The following is a 25362-nucleotide window of genomic DNA, read 5'->3' on the forward strand; positions in this document are numbered from 1 at the left end:
AAGATTCAAGGACAGATTCAGGATTTTGTCCTTAGATTTCTGATTCCTACTCACAGGAGAGCTCACTTTCTAATTCTCCCTGTGGGGGGTTCTCTTTCTCTGAGGGTATTGCTAGAATGTCCCAGTGATTTCATTGGTAGAACACGTGTTTCTCAGTCCCTCAGAAAATACTATGAGCTGTTACAGAATGATGTTCTAGAACCAATAGCCGTTCCTCTTGTCTGTCTGATTTAGAGGATGTGTGTCTTACTGCCTGCGGTTTTCCTTATAGTCAGCTGTCCTTAAAAAATTAGATAGGACATATAAAACTCCTCAGTCTTTTACATTTTTATACACTATTCCCAAATGTGACTTAGCAGCTATAGCCTTAGTTAACATCTCTGCTGCCAAGCACTTCCAATCCTAGTTTTTCTAATAAGGATGAGAAAATTATTGATAGGTATGGGAAAAAGTGTATACTTTTGCAATTTTGAATGTCAGAATTTTGAGCTGTCAGGCTCATATGTTAAAGTTTATTCTGACATATTATTAAAGTATGAGGAATGTTTTATCTACCTTTCTTCTTGTGAAGAAAAATCTGCTTTAAATAGCTTAGTTTCTTCTATTGCGCAGATCACTTCTCATTGTTTGCAGTGTGCGTGTGTATGACTCTGTTAATACTTCTTCCAGGGCTATGGCCACTTGTATGGTTTTAAAGAGGTTTGCTTGTCTCCATTCTCAGAAGCTTCCAGATGATGTTAAAAATGAGATTTTAAATTCTCCCTTGGAAAAAGATTTAGCATTTGGCCCCCTCTGCTGCAGAGTCGATCAAAACATCTGATGAAAGTGACAAGCTGATCTAGAGAACGTCTAAGATTTTCAACCCTCCTTTTTGCAGTTGTCCAAGGAATTTTCTTTTCGTCATCCAATTTTTGCAAAAAAAAAAAAAACTGAATAAATATTCTCAACAGAATTCAGGTAAACAAACATTTTAGAAGAAGTAGCAAAAGTTTTCAAAAAGAAATCTCAAATTTCCCAAAACCAAGGATACTCAAGTCTAAATGACTATGCAAGAAACCTTGTGACTCCCTCCCATCCTGGCCCTCTTTCTCTTTCAGAAAGTTAGAATCTCCATTTTTCTCTTTGGCAACAGATTGTTTCAGACAAATGGGTGCTGGAAATCATTTATCAGGGTTTCAAATGGCAGTGGGAGGAATTTCCTCCTTTCCAGGGGGACATTCCTCATCCTGCATATCAGACTGTTTTGTTTTCACCTATTCTTCATTACATGTTGTCACAAGGAGTGATAGAACTACCTCCACATTCCCGTGTAGGAAGTGGTTTTATTCAAGGATGCTCCTAGCCCCAAAGAAAGAAAATGCTTGGAGACCAGTTCTAGATCATTCTTTCTGTAACGTATTTGTGATAGTGCCCAATTCAAAATTACGTCATTTCACAATCTGTTATCTATTCTTCCTCTTTCAGGTTTCCTGGTAGCACTATACATAACAAATGCTTATTAGAACATTCCTATTCAGGCATTTCTTAAAGTTTTGTGTATCTGGATCACATTATTCATTCTCTGCCTTACCCTTTGGACTATCCACTGCACCAAGAGTGTTCACGAAGGGTCTAGCTCCAGGTATAGCTCATTGCTATACAAAACTTTTTTGTATTTAGACAACTTGCTTAGCTTTGCAGTCTTTTTCAGAATGTCACAATTCTTTCTCTCTCTTGGATGAGCAATCTCTTGCACAAGCTGGGATTCCAAGGGAACATTCAAAGGACTTTCTTGTCTCACTCACACAGGATTGTGTTCCTGAGATGTCAGCTAGACACCTCAGTTCAAAGAGCTTTTCTTCCACAGGAAGAAGGGACCTTTATTTAGATCTATTTCTAAAGTTTTCCACTCAGACTTCAGTCACTACGAAGGAACACCTCAGGATTTTGGGTTTCATGGCACCTATGATTCTCATGATACCCCTGGAAAGACTCCAGATGAGAAAGATACAAAAATATCTGAAATCTCTTTGGTCCCAGCATCAACACCCTTTATTTTTTCAGATTCCAGTTTTGGGGTATGTCAGAAGAGAAATCACTTGGTACAGACAACAGATATTATTAACTCAAGGTTTCCCCTTCTTTCCCCCTTCTCCAAAGAGGTCAGTCAGAACAGATGCTACAGACTTTGCTTGGGGAACAGTTTCAGGAAAGATAAAAGTGCAGAGGTGTGAGACACCAAAGACAGATGCAAGCACATAAGTATCAAGGAGATGCTTTCCCTGATCAAGGCACTTAGCTCTCTGAGCCATCTTTGGACCTTTTCAAGTGGTTGCAGACAATGCCACACTCATGTGGTACATCAACAAGCAAAGGGGAACCAGATCGTATCCTCTTTGGAGACTAGCCACATTAGCTTGGGATATAGCTTAACAAAACAATCTCACTCTACATGCATCCTACATTCTGTCAGAGCAAAATTGTGTAGCAGACAAACTGAGTAGGACCAGGGCAGATGCAGACCCTCACAAAAGGAAACTAAATCCAGAAGGCTTGCAAGATTTGATCCATCTGTGGGGAGTTGCTTAAGTAGACTTCTTCACCTCCCTTCTCAACAATCAGCTGTAAAAAAGGGTGTTGCAGAACTCCATGCAAAACGGCCTGGAAGGAAAAGCTCTTTTCTTTTTCTTTAGACAGAAATGTTCCTGCATCCCTTTCCAATAATATCCAGGGTAATTCTGAAGATTCAAAATAATTCTCCAAGAACATTGTGGTGACACCCTTCTGGACCAGGCAACCATGGTTGTCCCTTCTTTTGGAAGTGACCAGGGCATTTACCACAGGCTTCCTCACAGAAGGGGTCTACTCACACAAGAACAAGGGCATTTGATACACCCTGAAATTAATCATCTTCAGTTGACTGCCTGGATGATAGATTCTTAATTCTTTCTAGGCACCTGTTTTCTGATGATGTGCAGCAGGGGGAAAATGTTTTCTAGTTGGTGCCAACAACATAATCAGCACCCATTCAGTGCTAGTTCTTCTCTGGTTTTACAATATTTGTGCAAGCTACTGTCCTGTGACCTTTCATATTTCTCTATCATGGTTTTTTTATCCGCCATTGTAATATGTCTGCCCATGAATCCTCCTCTTTCAAGGCAGTCACATGTCAAAATGGTCTTGAAAGGGGTTTTGCATAAGAGGCCTCCAAGTGAACCTGTGGCCCCTCCTTGAGATCTTAATTTTGTGTTAGAGAAACTAACACTTGCTCCATTTGAACCAGCTAATCTGGCTGAGTTGAAGGTTTTAACATGACAAACAGTTTTACTGATTGCTCTGACCTCTGCAAGAAGGGTATCTGAGTTGCAGGCTCTTATGGTGATTCAACTCTACCTCATTTTCTACAAGGACAGGGTTTCTTTGAGAATTGATCCTTCTTTTATGCCTAAAGTGGTATCTGTGTTTACTTTAAGTCAAACTATCCATCTCCCCATTTTCTTTTCTGAACTCAAAAATGAGGAAGAAATAATGTTCTGTAACTTGGATGTCCAGAGACAACTCAGGTGTTATCCTGACAGAACTAAATATGTCAGATAATCAGCTTAATGGTTCATTTCATGTCAAATTAAGAAGAAAGGACAACCAGTCTCAAACCAGACTATTTTCAAATGGTTGTCTTTGGACAACTGGTGTCAAAGTTTATTTCCAAATGATTGTCTAAGGCTATTACCTTTTGTTATATTCACCATGACAAATCTATTCCAGGTAGGATCAAGGTCCACGCTACAAGGACTTTGGCTTCTTCTATGGCTTTTTGGAAAGGGTTGTATTCTAGAAGTATTCTAGAAGTTGCTGCTTCATCCTCTGTACATACTTTTACAAAGTGCTATAAGGCGGATTATTTCTCTAGGTCTAGATCATTCTTTCTTAGGACTATACTCCAAGGGCTCCTGGGCACTTCTCCTTCCACCTCCCAAATACAGTTAGCTATAGTGATCTAGCCATATAGCTAAGGCTACTGCAGCAATGAAAAGTAAGAAGAACATAGTACAGTTATGTAAGTTGAACTTATCACAACAGTAGATATTTGAATGATCACTGCTGCACTATCTGCTCCCTCCATCCACCCCTTTGTTTTTTGGTGTATTTTTTATGCCAGGGTGTGGACATTTATTTCTTGTTATTCATAGCCTTATCCTTTCAGGGCTCAGCCTCCCTCTGTCTGCTGGCAGGAAGCTCTGAAGGGCTCTGTACCCAAACTTGTCTTTTATTCAGCTCAGCTTGAGCTGCTTAAAAGTTTAAGTGTGTAGAATGTGTCCTGCAGCTTTAGAATCGGTCAGGCTGTTATATCCTTGGCAGGATATAACCTATATAGCTAATGTTCATTCAAAAATCTTCAGCTTGCACAGCTGTACTTTGCTGTCTTTTATGTCAAAATTTATTTCAGTGAAGACATCTGTAATTTATACTTATTTGCTCTACACTGTCTTATTTTCTTTATTGCACACATATAATTGCTATGCTGAAGTCATATTGCAGAAACTGTTTTGTTCCTATCTATGCATTCGCTGTTTTGTTTAATTTTCTGTGCTTTTGCTGGAGATTGTAGAGGGGGGCCGCCACTTGTCAGTCAGGATGCACAGTGGCAAGCATTTCCCATACCCTGGGTACACTGACAAACAATCTGTATCCCATGTATAATATCAAAAGTAGAACACCATACAATCTGTATCTTACATGTAATATAAACAGAAAAACGCCATGCAATCCATATGTCATATATAATATAAATAGTTAAATACCATACAATCTGTATCCCATATATAATATAAAAAAGAAAAACACAGTACAATTTGTATCCCATATATAATATAAAAAGTAAAATGCCAAACAATCTGTATTCCATATACAATATAGAAAGTTGAGCTATTCTGTATGTTTTATTCTTTTATTCCTGCAGTATCTGGTTAGCTGCATGCTAAAGCAGGGCCTACAATATGTGTGTGTGTGCTTCCACATACCAAATTCAGCTACAGTGCAACCCCTCTGCTTAGAAGGCCATATGGCTTGCCTGTTGGCCACAACCACCTGCCTTCTGTGATGTGGTGCAAGAGTAACTATAAGCAACAAGCTGCCTCCATCCCACTGTGATGGGCCAGCCAATTCTGGGTGCTGTGTCCTTCTCAACCACTATCACCACCCTCCTCGTCACCTAGCATCTTTGGCTCCAAGGCACCTGCTAATCAGATTCAGGTTGCCGTGGCATCAGTCACATTCATTTTTCAGCATCATAGAGCCAATTTGTTTTCAGTAAGTATGCATTAATTTTCAGTGCCATAACCATGCATGCTGTCTTACTGATGTTCTTTATGATGGTGGACCCGTTTATGAAAGGAAGCTAAAAGTGCTTGATAATAGAATAATCCAGGATTTGGGAACTGATGTGGGCAGTGACCTAACTTTTGACCAACATGTGTCTATTGTTACAAAAAAGTCCTTCTATATTGCACAGCTTATGAACAAAGGGACTGTGTCGAGATCTGAGGATGTCATTGTCCCCCTTTACTCATCCCTTAGTAGGTCAATCATTGAATATAATGCCCACTTTAGTATGCGTCTGTCCAGACACATGCAACAACTGGAACATCCACAAAGATACGTTACTAAAAGGATATAATGCCTAAATAACATGCCCTACATGGACCAAATCAAATCCCTGTCACTATACTTGGTATACCACAGACTGCTAACAGGTGACCTGTGTCTGGCATACAAGGCATCTTCCGACCCACTATTTATGGATTTACTGGGCATCATTGGCATCAGAAATACTCAGTCTTGGGATCTAAACCTCTTCTGCAACATTAACAGAACGGTTTTGGCAAACAAGTATATCCTGCAGAGCATACCACTGCTGTGGAGCAAACTCCCCATTCACATAAAACAAAGTTCATCCCTGTCCATTTTAAGCGCAACTTAGATCTATGGATGGTAAAGTAAATAGTTATCCCAGGACTATCCCCAGTACTACCAAGAGACAGAGGCAGCTCCTAAAACCTTTATCCCATGCATGGGTCCCCTCAAATTATCTATGGCGTGATCCCAGTTATTCCCATAAGGGGTGGTATATAATTATTGACCACTGGATAGGTAAGGCCAATCTATAAATAAGTAGGACAAGTTATTTCAAGCACAAAAGGGAAAATTGGCTAGGCATAAAATGGCCTGGAAGGGCAGCTAACTAGTACTTATCGATGAACCTATAAGTACCGGCAATTAATATATAAATCCCATTTAACACAGTACTATTTGGATTCATAAATGCACAGTAGTTTTGTAGGTGCTAATACATTTCACAGAGGGGATATGGTAGGATCTCTTTAATACTATTGTTTTTTTTTTCTTTTTTGTGATCATGCTAAGCAGCAAAGCATTAGAGCTTGGTAGATGACATTTCACAGGGCTTGCCCTCTCTTTGCCATCTATTCTAGACACCTTTACAGAGCTCGTGTTGTACTTGCATTGTACCCTCCCTCCACCAAAGAGCAGCCTTGGGAAGGGCAAATCCATGCATTTTGCTCACAGATGTCAGAGAGCCACCAAGTTAAAAAAATTATGTAAAAAGAAATTCAACACTTATTTGAAGCAACTCTTGTCAGCGTTTAATTAATTTTCTGCTTCATTGCACAATAATTAATTTATCTTGTTAAGATATTCAGTTAGTATGTATTAACACTACTTTAGAACCTTGTGGGTCAGCAATTAAAAACCCAATCTGTCTGACGCAATAGTAATTTACACGAGTTACCTCAGGTCTTAATATTTCCAACTTTTTGTCAGATTTGGAAAAAGCCAAAATAACTGAAAATCTGGAAAGGTAGTATACAAGCTAAGAAACAGCTTTCGTTCTCAAATATCATATGAGGTGTGGCTTGACATTAGTCACCTTTTCTTTTACTAGTGTTTTGGAAGTAGTTCTATTTTAGGCATGGCGTTACTAAATGTAGTAATCTGACCTTATGACCTTTGCAGTAAACCATGCAATCGTTGATGACAAGATAGATAAGTCCTTTGATGTTCTGAGTTGGGCATAGGCCACAAAGCAAACTTTTTTTTCTTTTGGACTTAGCACTCTAAATAAATGTTTTCCTTTTAGAGTCAGTAGCTGGATTTCTACATGGGAAAAAATCTCATAGCATTATCTGCTTTCTGGAAACTGCTTGTAGTACATTTCCTGATTTATGATAAACTCTTTAAAGTACAGGGTCGGTGCTATTTTTCAGTACTGTTTTTCTCTGTTCCTAATTAGATGTCTATGAGTTGTGCATCTACTTGAGAAATTATGCAATTACTATCTGAACTTCCAGCAAAGTTTTTTTTTTTTTCCATCGAAGAGGTAAGAACTTTAACATACAGCACACATTTCAGATACAGACATTGCTGTACGCTGCATTTGAAATCCACCATCTGCAGCTTTTAGCAAGAAGTTAATATTGTTGACATTACATGCAGTGCCTGTGGAGAACAGGCCAACATAGTTTACACATCATTTGAGCTATAAATAGGTTTGACTCCTTTGGCAATGTCAACTGTAACCCTAATCTCTGTGTTCAAGCAGTTTGTCTCGGATATCAGTTGCTACTAGTTGCACTGTGCTCCTTCGCTTTATACCAGGGAGAAAAATGGATCCCCTTGAAGAAACTAGAAGATCAAGTGAGACTAATTTTTTAGAAGTTCCATCCTCAAATGAGTTTTCTGTAGATGAAGAAGAAGTAGAGAGTACCTTAACACCCAAGTTTTCCCCAGTTCCAAAAAGGAAATGTTCTACTTTAGATGATTTGGATGCAGAGGGTCCTGCAACTGTTACAAGGAAAGTGTCATTTGCTGATGCATTTGGGCTTGATCTTGTGTCTGTGAAGGAGTTTAACACTTGGGATACTCCACAGATACCTGCCACTGAAAACTCAGAGGATGAAAATGTGACTGTTGTCGATGAAGGCTACTTTTTAACATCATCTATTATATATCCTCCCTGCCGTAGTGATCTGATGCAAGAATTATACAGAAAAAAAGTAGTTCTGGAATCACTTGAGTTTCTTCCAGGGTCAGTATCTGTGAAAGGAATCATCCGTGTTTTGAACGTGTCATATCACAAGCTTGTATATGTCCGTATGACATTAGATGCATGGAAAAATTATTATGACCTTCCTGCTGAATACATACCCGAATCTCATGATGGTGAAACTGACCAGTTTTTTTTTAAGATTTCCTTTGTGCCACCCTACCTGAATGATGGAGCCAGTGCTGTGTTTTGCATACGGTATGAATCCTCTGTTGGGACATTCTGGGAAAACAATGGTGGAGAGAATTTTGTTATTCTGTGTCACAAAAAGGACAGTCAGCAGGCGGTGCAAATAGATGAAGATTCACAAGATGAAGCTATTGACAAATCCATCAAAAGCTGCCTAAAAACAGCCATCAGGTAAGTTAAATGCAAGTGTGTAGTCCCTGCTGTACAAAATTCTCTGTGCATTGTGCTGTATAACATTCACGTTATTTTTCATGGCAACTTTGTTTATGCATAGAGGTCAATATCTATAATTTATTAAGCTAAAATGATCGACAAGTTCATTGAGAGATCTGATATGCTGCTGAAATGAAACTGAGTGCAGATTTTCCTGTGATAGAAACATAGGCACAGGAAGAAAGACAATAGAACAAAAAGATTATTTGCAGTGATGCATTTTTTTGTTTTGTCAAACTTATTTGTTAACAAGAAAATTCTTAGCCTGGTCAGCAAAATAAAGTGTTCTAAAAAGCATGCCATTTATTTTGCAAATACTTAAAAAAAAAAATCTTCATACTTTTGCAGTGGTTGTACCAGTTTAGCGAATGAAACAAGCACAAAGTATGAAATTATTCTTCAGTGCTACAGATGAGCTATGTGGGGGTGGTGTCAATGTGCTGGGACACTGGTGGTTATCACGTGGTCTTTTGACTGCAAGCTGCATCTCACTTAACTGTCTACCTAAATTGTTTATTTACATCTGAGGTTTGTGCTTTTCTTTTCTTTTTACTTTTTTTAGGCTGTTGTGTAAAACTGACATAAGTGACTTTGGCTACTTTAGGAACATGAATTCATGGCAGTTGGAAACAATTACAAGTCTGGGTTGTGGGTGACATACAGAATTGCAAAAGTGGTTTACATATAGAATTGCAAACGTGGTTTAACAGCACTTGCATAACTGTGCATACTTGCAACAGCTGTATCTGTTATTTCTGCAGTTATTGTATGAATCATATATTGGTACATCTCTTTTTAGCAACATAGAAGTTATAAAACACAAGAACATCACAGTATCTACATCTGCAGTTACTCTGGTGGATGCTTTCCTGTTTTCCAGCTTACAGATTGCTTTTACCTTATTATTTTGCTAAGAAATGTAAGGGAGATTTCATGTCTTCCTTAAAATGCCACCACACAGTTTTGCACTGTACTGCATTTTAAAAAGTTGTGTAACATCATGCGTCTGGAGATCCCCTGAAATTATATCTTCACACAGATCTGCAATGTAGATGGTCTTAGTTTGTGACCTGAACTAAGTAGAATGCTATCTGCCTTTAGGTGGTGTGATATTTCAGTTCTCTTTTGATCTGTAGTATAATTGTCTGCAAATTTGTAATCGCAGCATTATCAAATAGCCAAGTTCCACTGTTGTATTCAGTATAAGTAAAAATGCATGAAAGTGCAATTAGTAGCAGTAATTAGAAAACGTTAGCAAATATGTTATTTGGAAGATAGTAGGGATATGTCCATACAGGTGAGCATGTTGTTTCTAATTTTGAATAACATTTGCAGTCATTCATTACACTGGAAAGGCCAGTTGAACCTTTTATAAAGTTCAGATATCTGACACCTGCCAAGTTACTTTCAGGTGCAGAAAGATCCTTCTGACGTTAGTGACATGACCTTCCACCTGCTGTGTTTTGTGCAAAATGATAGTTTTGATGTGCATAATACTGACTTTAAAGAGAAGTAAAAGAACAATGCTGCATTCTGAAGTAAATGCTCTTACATTTACATTTTTAAGACTGTTTTTTAGATATTTTTGGTTAGGGTAATGTATGTATTCCTCTTCTCTCTCTCTTTCTGAGGGTTGGTTTTGAATTTTTTTAATTCAGTAAATGATGCAGCAATAAATCTTGCTATATGCTATGGCAGCTTTGTAAAGTTCATAGCGAGTTACCTAGATATTAATCAGCATGCTGACCACTTATTTCACTATAAATGGTGAATATGTACTGAATATATATTCATGACAGACTTAGTATGGTTTGATGTAGTTCCTAAAAGTGTTTTCTCAATCTGGAAGTTAGTGCAAAGGACTGGATTAAAACCACAACTCCACACTTCGTCCTAGTCTTCAACTACTTCCCTCTCATCTCTTTCTCACAAACTTTCTCTATTCTCTCACCCACTCCGTCATAACTGACTACTGCCACCCCCACTTTACTACTCACTTCATCCTTCTTAAATTCACTCTAGAATCTTCTTTTCCTCTCTTTCTCCTTCTTCAATCACTCTTTAGTCTACTGGGGGAGCTGCTGACTTACAAAAGACAATGACGTATAAAAGGATGCTGCTTTTCTGCAACTTTGCCTATTTTATGTTTTTATTATGACTCTGCTTATTGAAGTATACAAGGCTAATGGTTCGCTATGTATTGAATTATGCTTATCGTCTGCTTTTGCTTGAAACAATAATCTGTACCTGTGTCTTGTTATGTCTGCAATGACCCCATTACTATGTAGACTTTTCAAAATACTATTGAATGAGTTTTCTATACCATGCATAAACTTGTACAAAATGTCTTTACTCACTAGACTGTGTACACACTTGTAAAATGCTGTTTTTCCTACACTGTGTATAAATCTTTATCTAATATGTATAATTTGGAGATTTTCTCCCCGGAACTCTTCTGAAAAGGGGAGATACTAGTAACCTGCTTCCTCTGTCCAGTATTTGATTTGACCGCCTCAGTTTGCCCTCTGTCTGACTGTCAGTAAGTCAGTTGAGAAGTCTGTGCTTTTGGAAACAGAACTTGTCACATCGGTGATCTTCTGGACCACATACTTATAACTATGTATGTCTCTTTTAGCCTCCAGTAGCCGGGCTTTTATTACAATGGATTTAATGCAGATTCTTCATGCCCCACAGTTATTTGACTGATTGTCTTTACTTTTCTTACAAAGCAGTCTGCAATTACAATTTACGACTGCTACATGTTTACTGTGTAATGGCATATGTTTTATTATGGATGTCTTAAACACTGTACCTGCAGTTTTGTCAGACGTAGCTCTTTTTGACACTTCTGAGTACATATTTTGCTTCTGGGCTAAAGTTAATTTTGTGATTGTGTGTTATGGGGCTAGGAGATATGGTTACAGTGGCACCAAACAAGTGATGGCTTGGAAAATAAAAGTTAACAATGGCCTTAACAGCAAGTAGGTTGGTCCACAAAACATTTTCTGTCATGATCTGAGCCATAGGCAGCAACACGTACAGCGAGAAGTTTTACTTAGTTGTAGTACATTTATATACTAGGTAATGCTTTTCTGTAACTATGGTGCATACATTTTCCTGAGTCCTTAAAAACAGTATCTACAATAGGAAAGAAAAACAGTATTTACAATAAGAAAGTCAAGCAGGTTGAGATGGATGAAGTATATACAGAGATGCTATGTAAATATAGAAATACTGACAGATATGAAGCAAGTCATTAGTGAGACTAACTTCATTATTTCTGTATAAAGTGTCACTACTTAACCTCTGACTCTTTATATTTGTTTTCTTGTCTGCTTGGGGTGGTACTTTGTTTTGTTTCACAGAGTGTATGAAACATACACCTGATGTGTTGTACATGTGTGCTTAGGGTGAAATAATAGAATACAGTGGACTGCAGGCTACCAATACAGGTATGCTTCATGTTTCATTAATGGCTGGCTAGACTTTCAAAAATTGTTAGCATCTCTGCAAGAGCTGTACAAAGTCCTTCCGTGTGATTTAAGAAGAACCTCTTGGGTCACATTAGAGGCTCAACTATAGAAGGTAGAACTGCAGTTGGCAATTTAGTGTGTTATACTATAAATATAATAACATTTTACATGTCCAGTTCAGAGTACCCATTAGAGTGCCTGGCAAAGTACCTTTCAAGCCATTCACACAATCACTCAGTTTTGCAGTGCCCAGCTCAAGGATTAATAATGCATAGGTTCATGGATTTACAGGTGATACTAAGCAAGCAGTCCCTGTTTTCATTAATAACTTAGCTAAACAAGCCCCTTAAACTGCTTTATATTTCAGTAGTGTTCACTCCTTTGTCTAGAAAAGTTATGACAGATTTTAGGACTGTCTGTCCTGTATATCAAGATTAACTTTGAAAGTATCCTGAGAATCGCTCTGAAAATATGTACAGAGATTTTTTTTCCACAGGTCTGAAATGCATTGGATTAGGTACCTATCCCATCAATGAGTTTTATTTATTTTTTAATGTACTTGAGATCCTTGGTAATGATGCTTGAGGAACCACTAGTTCTATGAAGCTGTAGGAAGTTGAAGTGATCAGAGTCTTTCATGGCTCTAACCACAAGGAAACATTCTTCACAAAGAAGGTGGTAAGAGAGTAAGTACAAGGAAAGGGTTGACAGTCTACTTGGGTTACAAGGTAAATGAGACTAGTGATTGTTTTAATTAAGATGGGCAGTCATCACTAAATGCAATCTTGGGTATTGACTAACATTTATGTGGTATTACATTAGGATAAAACGGCTAGGCTTAGAATGACCTCTGGGTCCTATGATCCTATAAGAGGGTCTGAGGCATCCTTTGAGCAATACAATTAGAAAGCACATGCAAAAAGGAGCATTGCTCTCAGTGATGGATCAGATAAGGCTTGATTTACCAATATAAAAACCCAGTTTGGGTTTGTGAAGGGCCGATCTGGTCTCCTGAACCTGATTGACTTCTTTGAATCAGTCTCCAGAGCCATGGACAAGGGTAAGGTGGTCCACACAGCCTATCTAGACCTTGCCAAGGCCTTTGACACCATCCCCCACTCTGGAATCATAGATAAACTTACTAAGTTGGGCATTAATCCCTATGTCACCCAATGGGTTGCTAAATGGCTTACTGATAGAACCCACACTGTAAAAGTAGTCGACTCCAAATCCAGCTCCAGACAAGTGACAAGTGGAGTACATCAGGGTTCAGTCCTGGGGCCGCTCTTGTTTGGCATCTACTTCTCTGAAGTACAGGTCAACACTAAGGGACTCTGGCTAACAAAGTTTGCAGATGACTGCAAACTGGGAGCCATTATTGAATCCCCAAATGATGTGGATACTCTACAAAAGGGCCTTACAGAAACAGATGCTTGGTGCCAGAGCCATGGGCTCAAGCTCAATGCCAAGAAATGTATTGTTATCCCCTTTGGGAAAAAACATGTATCCATGAATTACCATATAGATGGCAGTACACTAAATACATTTGATAACCACATCGCCACAACAGTCAGGAAATCCTTCTATGTAGCACACCTCATCATGAAGGGCTTTTCATCCAGAAAAAAGGAGGTCATTGTCCCACTGTACTCATCCCTCATTAGACCCATTATAGAATACAACGCCCCATTTGGTATGTACCTCTCAAGACATCTGCAACAACTGGAAAGGCCTCAGAAATACCTCACTAAAAGAATCACAGGCCTAAAGCAGATGCCCTACGCTGACCACCTTAAAAAACTCCAGCTATACTCCGTCACATATCGTCTACTCAGAGGCGGACTCTGCTTAACATACAAGGCCATGTCAAACCCAGAGCTGTTGGACATGCTACACTTAAAGAAACCCCAATCCCTCAGAGCTACACGCTCCAGGGATCTAAACCTTGTTATCACAATAAACAAAACATGCTGGAGGGATTAGTTCCTGACCCAGAGACTCCCCAGACTCTGGAATAGATTGCCCATACATGTCAAGCAGAGTGCCTCTTTGGACCTCTTCAAGAGGAACCTTGACGATTGGATGGGAGAAAGGAAATTCACCCCAGGGATCATGTCAGTCGCCCTGCTAGACAGGGGTCCAGGAAAGTAAATAATGTGGGAAGAAATAGCCAGGGAATTGTTATGGCTAGGCTTGTATAGGCCCTAGGGCTGATAGCCCAGTACCAACCTATGTGCCTATTTATGTATGTGTGAAAATCTGGTTACTTTTTAATTTGTTTGGGCCATACGTCAAATGTAACAGGTTTGCTTTTGAGAAGTCCCTCCAGTCAGTGGTATTTGTAGTGGAAGTAACACTAGTTTTAAAGGAGAAGATAACATATTTGTTGTCAGACTTTTATTAGGGAGGGGAAGACACATGATGGGGTGCAAGCAAGCCCTGTATTTGTGAGGAAAATGTGAAGGAAATGAGTGCCTCTAGTGGGAAGATTGACAATATAAAAGTGCTGGTATTAAATTAAAAAATTAAAATCTTGAAAGTGTTGGGCCTATTTGGTATTGGCGGTACAAGTTTGCCAGTTAATGGCTGGTTAGTTAAAGTCAGCTAGGATGGTAGTACTGTGATGGTTTGTGAGTTTATCTAAAGCATTTAGGTAGTTATTATAGTCAACAGGAGACAGAAATGTAATCTGCAGCCAGTATTGGTGAGGTTGGTTGATTTATTCATTATAACTTTGACATTGAGAAGTTTTAAGTTGGGACCGTGACAGATTTATGGTGAGATTATGGTGTACATGATACTAGCAGTGGGTCTGAAGGCATGAGAGGCACTAAACTTATGCATAAGAGTGATTTGCTAAAACCCAAATAAAATTTCTGTTGTTGCACCGATTTGATGTTGTTGAGTGCTTGGATAACATCTTTGAGTATCTTTTTGTTTAGACTCCTTCCATTGAGTAGAGCCACCTTGGTTATCCTGAATTAAAATTTACTAGATTGGAATGTTTAGGAGACAAACTCTGCCTACAAAGGTACCATGGAGAGAGGTAAAGCTTTAGCCCGCATGCAAATGCTATGATGAGAGAAGTGGTAGTTATCAACAGTGAATAAAGACTTCTCATCCATCTCCTTTCATGCTGTTACATGCTAGATAGGCCTATAATGACACAGAGTACTCAGCCTAGTGTTAAAGTCAATAATTTTATCTTTGAATTATAGTATCATTCTGGGTATAACCCCCCCCCCCTCGTGGCTTTTTAGTAACGTATCCATACACATGCACAGACTAGAAGCACTTGTAGTGCAGTGCTGCACTCAGGAAAGTGACAATAAGCAACTGTCAAACCCCAATTCCTGTGACAAGAACAAGCAGTCCTGTGTTTTCTGCCTTCTCAGTTTGAGTCACCCTTGCCCTATGAATTGCTCATGTTCTGGTGCAGAACTGAGCTACATTATTCCATGATGGTTTTGAAATATGGCTGCCCCCTGCACTGTATCTTGAACCCAATACATGAATCACATACGTCACTCATTAGTAAAGGTAGAATGGATATTTGTGCTGCTAGGTGCTACATAGGCTTACACTGAGACCGGACTATACACCATGTTTTTTAAATTGCAGGCAGCCATCTTGAATGCTGTTTCAGGTGTATATGTCCTTATGGCTAGTATATTTTTTTAAATGAAACCTGGCCCTTATTCATTCTGACTGAAGGCAGACCATTTTGCAAAATATGATAAAGACTCCAAATCTGCTATCTAATTACATTCAATTATCATTGACCCATTTAAACCATGCAACATTGCTATCAGCACTTCAAAGCATTTAACTTGTGAGTGTAAATAATTCTTAAATGCAGATAGTCTAACTGCTACCCACTGCTTCAGATAAGTAACCTCATTTTCACTGAGTATATTTTAACCTTCTGTTAAACAAGCACATATTCAGTGGAGCATTTATAACAAATGGACACTAGGCAGGGATTACAAAGTTTGCACTGCAAAGGTGTTTTCCAGATCACATATACAAGATATAAGGTAATTTTCTTTGTTTCTATTTGTTAACTGTGGTAGAGCACTGATCCACAGAGACCTTGTTTAGACTCAGCCCAGTACACTGTTTGGTTAACTGACTTACTCAGTTACAAAGTAGGAAAATGGAGTTGAGGTGATCAAACCTTGGATGATGGTAAGCAACTTATAAGCAGCTTGTACCTTAGTCCTCTGTGTAACTGCCTATAACTGCCATTGGGTAGTACAATGGTGCAAAGGTTATTGTTACCTCACAACACCTGATTCTGTGGTTCATTCATTTTCTGGTTATGTGCCTTATGTACAAAGCATGCATGCCTTCCATGAGGCTGTGTTGGTTTTGTGTTGGTTTTCATAAAGTTCTGGACTTTCTGCTTATGTCTCAAGAAAATGGAGAAAGTTGAAATGGCAGTGCTCCAAATGGATTGTGTGAAAGCAAATTATCTCTCGCCCTTGAAAAGTAGGTACATCCAGTGAAAAATGTGAATATCTAATGTGTTTAAAATGTGAATACAAAGTATAGCATAACACTTCCCGATTCCAGTAGGGATGTGGGATGCTAGTCAGAAACAGCTTTAAAAAACAAGCGAGACAAATTATAGAAAAGTACAAGTACATTATCAAAGAAAGAGTGTAAAATCTGTAGATTTAATTAACTCTATTGCAAAATTATACTCCACGCAGTCATTTTTTTTTCTTTAGAAAAAAGGGAGATGTAATTGAGTGTCTTTTTCTTTAAATTAGTGTTGCCACTAGTATGTTAGTCGTGTAGTGTGGTTTTCTGTGCACTAGACAGCTTCAAAAACATATGTGATGAGGGGATTCAGAAAATTGTCTGAAGGGGTAAAGCAAACTAAAACACAGTTACATACCTCTACAAATAAGGACATCCTATGCAAGGGTAAATCAGGCCTGAAAACAGGCATGTCCTGTCAAAATAGGGACAGTTGAGAGGTCAGGTGTACAATTGAGTGTGCATGTATTATGTGATAGACTGATGTCTCAGCCAGTACTGGCTCTTGTGATATTCCTCACACTGGCCAGGATAGCCTCTGTCTGCCCAAAGCCCTGAACTGAACAAGATGGGTGTTGCAATGGATAGATGGCTGGATAGGTGGACTCCTGGATGAATGGGTGGCTGTTGATATTCTCATTTAAAATTAAAAGGCTGTTACATGAGACAAATCAATGTAGCTGCTGCCTTCATCTCATGCACATTTTTATAGCTTAAGCTTTTTATCTAATCATTTAGGGCAGGTCTTATATTTTCCTGAGGAAAATGAAAAGTTCAGTGGAGTAGAAAGAAGTAATGAACATCAGGCAGATATGGAGAAAGCTTGCACTTCAGAGTTGTTTGCAGTTTGCACACTTCCCCTTCTTCTTTACCTTCCTTATATTTTTTGAGAAAGACCCCAATGCATTATTCCCTAACTCTCCCAAAGAGAGTTGCCAAATAGGCTTCTATGTCATATCCGCCAGTCTCTGTTTCTCTTTCATTCTCTCTCACTCTGTCTTTCTCCCTTTGCTCACATACACCTACACATTAAAAAAACAAAAGAAAAAAAAAAAGAAAAAAAACTGTCACATCAAGGTAGCACCAGAGGGGCAAAAAGGACATTCTTTACTTATTTTCACATCTTAATACTAGAAACAAAGCAAACTCCCTACACTCCAGTTCCACAAACACAGATTGTGACTACAAAAAACAGGAACTTAGTATAATATACATTGTTGGCCCATTTCTTACCTTCTGGATAAGATGTGAATTAAAGCTACCAGAACTGTGAGTTCCATGATATAGAGAGAATGTGCCTTTACCATGACTGAAATAATCTAGGTTTCAATAATGATCTTTGTGCTGCAAAATCCTATGTTGTAGAGTGAACAGGTGGTACTGGTACCAACTTACCAGCCCTGGAGGACATCTGTGGTCTGGGCTAGTGCAATTCTGACTTTTGTGAGAGTACAGCTTGGATATGGATCTGGTGTATAACCTTAGTGCTGCTAAGCTGGGGCATTATAGTAACCATTTTGGGAGGAGTGTGTGCACAAATGTGAATGCAATTGCTGGAAGGAGAAGCCATAGCAGGGCATCACATTGTAAATGTGCATGCCAGCCCTGAAGGGAGGACCTTGGACCATAAATGCAGAAACTTCTGACTGCTGCTTATATGACAGCCTCTAGCAATGTACTGGTACCATTAGGGGCAAAGGATGGACTGAGTGAGTACAAATGAACCAATGGCTGACAAGCACTGGGGATACATTGGTCAAAAAGAAATGCATTGAAATATTCTCCTTATCCAGCCTGTACATTTTGGATTGTAGAACAGCCAAACCACAACCGTAGATTATGTGCATATGGATTATGATGGCCCATAATGTGCAACATCATAAATGTATGTACTGTAGCACAAAATACATAGTAATAACATGCTCACTAATGTGTTTATATTCTGTATAGTGACTGATTTCATACTACTGCTTAGCTTGATAATGTTTGTACTTCTTATTTCTGTGTCTGTTTATATATATATATATATATATATATATATATATATATATATTTATATGTGGTTCCACGTCATAATCTCGAAATACTGAAATCTCGAATTTCAGTATTTCGAAACTATAAAGCCGAACCATTCACAATCCCGAAACCCACAATCACGACTCACACAATCACGAACATACATACACCATATACCACACACCACACATGCCATTCTACCCACAGCACACAAACCTACACTACATGTAAGCAGGGAGGCAAGCACCCCTGCATGCCCCCATGTGGGGGGATGCGCCTCCCACACCACACCCCCCCTACTTATATATACCAACTCCGAGATCACACATAATGGAAAATAAATAAAATCACACCACGGCATTCAACACTCGCATACACACACACACACACACACACACACACACACACACACACACACACACAAATACACATCACACATACAAAAATACCAACCCATCCAACACTCACACTCATACTTACACCACCCTACCCTTACCCACACAAACAATGTACAAAAACTCACACATACACTCACTCACCTTCAATTCCAGACACCATCCCAGCCAAACACTTCACGTACCATACTGGAAATGCATAAGCACGGATTTGAGATATTCAAATTTGTGCTTATGCACTTTTGGTATTCAGAATTTTTGCCTTCATGGTCTCGGAATACCGAAATTCGAGATTTCAGTATTTCGAGATTATGAAGGGGAACTATATATATATATATATATATATATATATATATATATATATATATATATCCACAGATGTATGTATATATATATATATATATATATATATATATATATATATATATATGGGTCAACTGCTTTTAGCCGAATGCCACTTATTCGAAAAAGAGCAGTAGACCACTCAGTCACGCAAAAGTGCACTTATTCGAAAGTGCACTTTCGCGAACACTGCTTCTGCGAATGTATCGCACCACAGTGGAGGGCAGTAGAAAAACGTTCTATGTCCTCCACTGTAGTGCAGTAGTCACAGATCTTAGGGTTAGGGCACGGGTCATGATAAAGGGATAGCCCTACTAGCTATCCCCTTACCATGACCCGTGCCCTAACCCTAAGGTCCATGACTACTGCATGAAACTGCAGTACGTAGCCTGTTCGCTGAAGCGGGTTTCGCGAAAGTGCACTTTTGATTAAGTGCACTTTCACGTAACCCAGTGTCTACTGTGTAATTTCGAAGAAGTGTATTTTCGAAGTTATGCAGCAGACCCATATATATATATATATATATATATATATATATATATATATATATATATATTTCCCCAGGCCCCTGCTAAAAACAGATTATTGTCAAGTTGAACTTTCCCAGTAAATAAATGTTTCATGTGTGTGTGTGTGTGTGCGTGCGTGCGTGTGTGTGTGTGTGTGTGTGTGTGTGTGCGTGCGTGCGTGTGTGTGTATGAATGGATTCATATATGGTTCCTATGCATTGCGTCTAATGGACATGTGCTTGACTCATAAATCGTTGAATAAAATTCAATGAATGCATATTTAGTCATCTACATACTGCACTGAATCATGTTTCATAGAAAAAAGTAGAAAGGTATAGTTATGCACTACTGGTGTGTTTTATGAACCTGGGATAGTAGGAGTTACAAGTTCATGTAGTCTGGAGCATCATTTATACATTGCAAATGTCTACCTTCATATACTGTATCCACATATTTCAGACTTTGTGTATAAGCAGTGATTCACTTTGTGTGATGCTTTCTCTTTTCTTTGTGATTGTGCAGCCTTGGAGTTAGAATATTTAAATACACTGGGATGCAGGGAGATTGCCTCCATGCAAAAACACAGTTTTGAAAGAGTATGTCCTGTATTTGGCATTTCTGTGAAATGTGATTCTATGAAATGTGTTGTTGATGAAATATGTTTTCAGTGAATTCTATTCAATGATTTATGATTCAACCAAACGTGCATTCAATAAACTGTAAAATTTTCAACATCTTACAACACCTGGATGAAACTTAAAGAACTGCTAAATAAACAGTCACTAATCTGTCAGTAACAAAGTCTATTTCATTAATATTTAGAGTTTTTGATATATAGTAGACACCTATGTAAATAGTTGGTTTTGTTGTGTTTTGATATTCTTTTATCATTTGTTTACTTGTTTAACTATCTAATTTCTATATATATCTTAAATGTTATATTTTGTTATCTAATTGTTAAATCTTAATAAAATATTTGAAGAAAAAATAAACTGTAACACACATATATCTATATATCTGTATCTGTGTGTATATATATATATATATATATATATATATCTACACACACATATATATATATATATATATATATATATATATATATATACATACATACATGCATGACTATATCATCTATCTATTTTATCTATCTGTCTATATATATTATATATATAGAGAGAGTGCAGAATAAAATGCGTGAATGTCAGTTTAAATCAACTTTCAAATAATGAGAAAAAACAGTTACAAAGGGTTTTATTACGGAAGTGAACATGACAGGTGCTGACAGGTCTATCAAAACACTTGGTGATAAGCACAAATATCACTCTTTGTGGAGTAGGTTGCTGATCCATGGTTGTACAACTCTAGAGATGGCATATTTAAGTAAAGGAGGATGTTTTGGTACAATGATCTGATCACTGATAATGTATAGCTGTAGAATTGGCATATTTAAGTAAAGGGGTTGTGGCGGTACAGTGATTTGAACACTGATAATGTACAGCTGTAGAGCTGGCATATTTAAGTAAAGAGAGTTGTGGCAGAACAGTGATTTGATCACTGATAATGTACAGCTATAGAACTGGCATATTTAAGTAAAGGGGTTGTGGCGGAACAGTGATGTGATCAATGATAATGTACAGCTATAGAGCTGGCATATTTAAGTAAAGGGGTTGTGGCGGAACAGTGGTGCGATCAGTGATAACGTGCAACTGTGGAATTGGCGTATTTAAGTATAGGGATTTTGCTGGTGCAGTTGTCTGATTGCTGATAATGTGGCTGTTGTTCTGCTGACATGAACATTGTATTTATGTATGTCACCCAAAACAGCATCTTTCTATTATGCACTTTCTGGGCTCACAATATGGAGTGGTTTTTGACAGTCTTTTTATTCAGTGTCTACTTTTGTTTGAATTTGAAATGCTGTATGTTGAATTTACTCTTTCTTTGAGTTGCCTTTTAGATAATCATATAGAAAATGTTTCAGTAATATACTTTGAATTTTGTTAATTGTTAAGTTCTTAAGCATAATTTTATTATACTTTTCTTGATTTTAGCTGTAGTCATTGCTAACATCTCAGTGTTTGTAGAGTGTTAAGTATCTTACCCCACTGTAAATGTTATTGAATAAGTAGATATCAGATAGGGCCATATCATAAACACAAAATGTTTTACTATTCCAATAAAAACTGTAAATCAATGTACCATGCTAAAGTAACGTACAGACCATCAACTTCCTATGTCGCTGTAACAGCCGTTTCCTGAAGGACATGAGGTATAATAATTTATGCATAGAATGCCAACAATGTCATCTCCGCTTACATCTCTAGTGTACAGATGCTGATGCAATACCTGATGACTATGATTCAACATGATGAACCCAATCACTGATCGTGACAGCAGAATAAAATGTGGTCAGACACAGCATGTTTAAACAACAGTCCTTACTTTTCTGATTTCAAAATGTAATGTGAAGTTTAGGGAGAGCAAAGTTTTTTTTTTTTTTTTTTTTTAACGGAGACACTTGCGCATCTCCAATTTCAGTGCCCCACTCCAGAGAGATGCATATAAACATCATACATGAACAGGCTGCTGTGAGTTGCAAAGATATTCATTGTCTTCATAGGGTTATCTATCTACCTATCTGTTTGTCTACTATTATTTATTTGTTTCTTTATCGTTGTTTACCCGGAAAGTCCGACTGGGTTTGATTCCATTTTCAGTGAAGGATTGGGAGGAACTCCACAATTATTACAGATATAAGAACAGAGAATAATGAAAAAATACATAAAATAACAACAGGAGTTTTTCAATGTACAAGGATGTATGTACATTAAAGCTATATGTACAGATGTATGTACGTTAAAGCTATATGTACAGATGTATGTACATTAAAGCTATATGTACAGATGTGTGTACATTAAAGCTATATGTACAGATGTATGTACATTAAAGCTATGTGTACAGATGTATGTACATTAAAGCTATATGTACAGTTTAGGATCGGCAGCTGAAATGTGAAACATAGTATATGCTGAAATTGAATATCTACAGTTACTAGAGAGCTATATGCTTATTGATATGTTATAAATATGTAAGGATTTTATGTCATTTAACTATTGTAAAAATTGAGTTTTCAGGAGTAAAGTAAGTAGGTCAGAGTTTGTACAAGAGATTGTAGTTTTTGATATTAGTATGTTTGTTTTAGTATGCAGTGGAACACATCTCTATCTAAGAATCCTCCTGGTGCAAGGCAGGAACCAACCCTAGATGGCATAACATTTCATGCTATGCTGTATGCAGAAACTCACACTTGCACTCATATGCATACATAGTTGTGAACCTCTTAGCACAAAAAAATCTGGACAAAAGCCAAAAATAAAGGGGGGACAAAACTCCAAAAATAGGGATACATTTTAAATATTGCTGTTATAAACTTAGAAAGTTGCTGGAATAAAATGTCTTGTGCTACCCTGCATGTTCTGAAGGATATGAAATCTGAAACTCAAATGCCTTTAATTATTTAGTGAACTCACTCCTCACTGATTTGCCAAAAAATCCAGAAAAGCACAAATTTTATGAGGAATGTGCCAAAATATGAGGCAAATGCATACCTACAGTGAATTCAGCATCACAGCCACAATCAAAACCATATAAAAGTAGCACTGATCAATGCTAGGATCAGAAACAAAAGGTTGCAGCAACTCTGCCATTTCATCACAGTCTCCCCTAGAAACAAATATCATTGTGTCACTCTTAATGAAGCCATTTGGCTACCTGTCCAACAAAGTGCCAACTGACTTCTTGGATCTTAACTTTTCAAGTTCATCAAAGAGCACCCTTGTCTTTCCCTCACCTGCAACCTCTTCAGTCACCTCCCCCTCCGATTACAATCTACACAGTCTAAACCACTCTGGTCCACTTCTTCAATGTCACAGAATTGGACTTTATTGCACTAACCATGCCTTCTCCACTCTAGGCCTCAAACTCGGAATCTCTCTCTACTGATCTTAAAGACCTCATGTTGTATCCATCATTTCATGCTCAGCTTAAAGATCATCTCAAGTCCGAGTTAATTTGAAATGTTTTCCCTCTGGCCACATCACCTAATTCCACACTCTTATTTATTTATTTAAATTTGTTGACCGGGAGTGTCCGACTGGACGTGGGTCCATTTTCAGCAGAGGCCCGGGGAGAAAAGCTCCACAGTAAAATAAACAGACAGTAGTTACATTGGATTACATAGTGATTAACAATTTAACATAGAAATTACTTACAACATATTTACAGATGAAGAACATAGTACATCAGTAGACAACTAGAATCTTTATCTGTGAAGTACATAACAGGCATTAACAAATGTAACAATGAGAAGTTCCTGCTGTATAATAAGTACTAGGCTTATGAGCATCTGAGCTTGCTATCATCAAGGTAGTTAGTGGAGGTGAAAGAAAGGTAGTAGTTGGATGGGGTGGATGGTATTAGAGTGGGAGTTGCAAGGGCATAGCCAGCATGTTTTTAGGTGCGCTTTTAATAAAGTTTTGAAGTTGGTGCATGATGGTACGGAGGTAATTGTGGGTGGGAGTGAGTTCCATAATTTGGCTATGGTGCAAGAGAATAGTGCTTCACCAGCAGAGTTATTGGCTTTAGTGATCTGCAAGTGATTTTTGTTGCTGGATTTTAGTGGTCTGGTGGTGTGATAGGGTTGGAGTAGATTCTGGAGGGATGGGACATTTAGTGGATGGTTTACTAGTTTGTGGGCAAGTGAGAGTTGATACCACTGAAGGAGGTGAGGGAGTTCAAGCCAGCCCAGTTCAGCAAGTGAGAGACAGTGGTGACTATGGTAAGATGCCCCTGTGGCGAATTTGGCGATTTTGTTGTAGCAGGTCTCTAGCTTGTTTAGATCACATTGCCTTAGGTTGGTATATACTGGAGAGGCATAAAGTAGAGTGGAGATAAGGTGGGAATTTGCTATTGAAAATAGCAATAGCTATTGCTATTTGCTTACCTTCATCAGGCAGGCACCTTTGTCTTCCTCACATTATTTCCCTACACTGATATGCAGCATCTCTTCCACATTATACCCTTAACTTACTTTTGATATCTTCTACACTTTGTGCTCTGACCCTTCACTATTTCTCTCTCCTCATCTTCCTCCTCTTCCCTCCTTCCTCTAACCGTCCCTTCCTATTGCTCCTTATAATGTGTATATTGTCATTATTACTAATATTAAATCATTACTATCTTTACACAACATTTTGTTTATAATCATAATACTTCTTGTTAACTTGCTAGTCTACTGTCATTTATATTTATCCAGGCTGAAACTGAAATTGGTCCATTTGCATCAATGCTCTACCCCAGGTTATCAAATTGAATAAATGAAAGTAAATAACTAAATATATAAGGCCAACAAAATTGTCACACTTTTCTGGGTAACCATTTGAAATGTAAAGTCCCGCTAGATTGAGTCCTGAAATGTGGAAACTGAATGGCTGAAAGAATAGAGTTACATATATTAAGTCTGATATGCTGTTCCATGAAATATTCCCTTTTCTCTTAGGTATGGTGATCTTGGATTT

General features: G+C 38.1%; 1 protein-coding gene across 1 annotated transcript in view; it reads left to right on the forward strand.

Annotated features, from left to right (window-relative positions):
• The first annotated feature begins 7619 nt into the window (after positions 1 to 7619).
• LOC122804038 overlaps positions 7620 to 25362 on the forward strand; it is a 712415-nt gene continuing 694672 nt past the window's right edge. The window contains exon 1 of the mRNA XM_044073715.1: positions 7620 to 8461. Within this exon, the coding sequence (XP_043929650.1) occupies positions 7662 to 8461 (800 nt within the window). The 5' untranslated portion in view covers positions 7620 to 7661. The remainder of the gene's footprint in view (positions 8462 to 25362) is intronic.

The sequence above is a fragment of the Protopterus annectens genome, chromosome 6.part0 (genome assembly GCF_019279795.1).
Source record: "Protopterus annectens isolate FY-2018-M chromosome 6.part0, PAN1.0, whole genome shotgun sequence".
Taxonomy (NCBI): Eukaryota; Metazoa; Chordata; order Ceratodontiformes; family Protopteridae; genus Protopterus; species Protopterus annectens.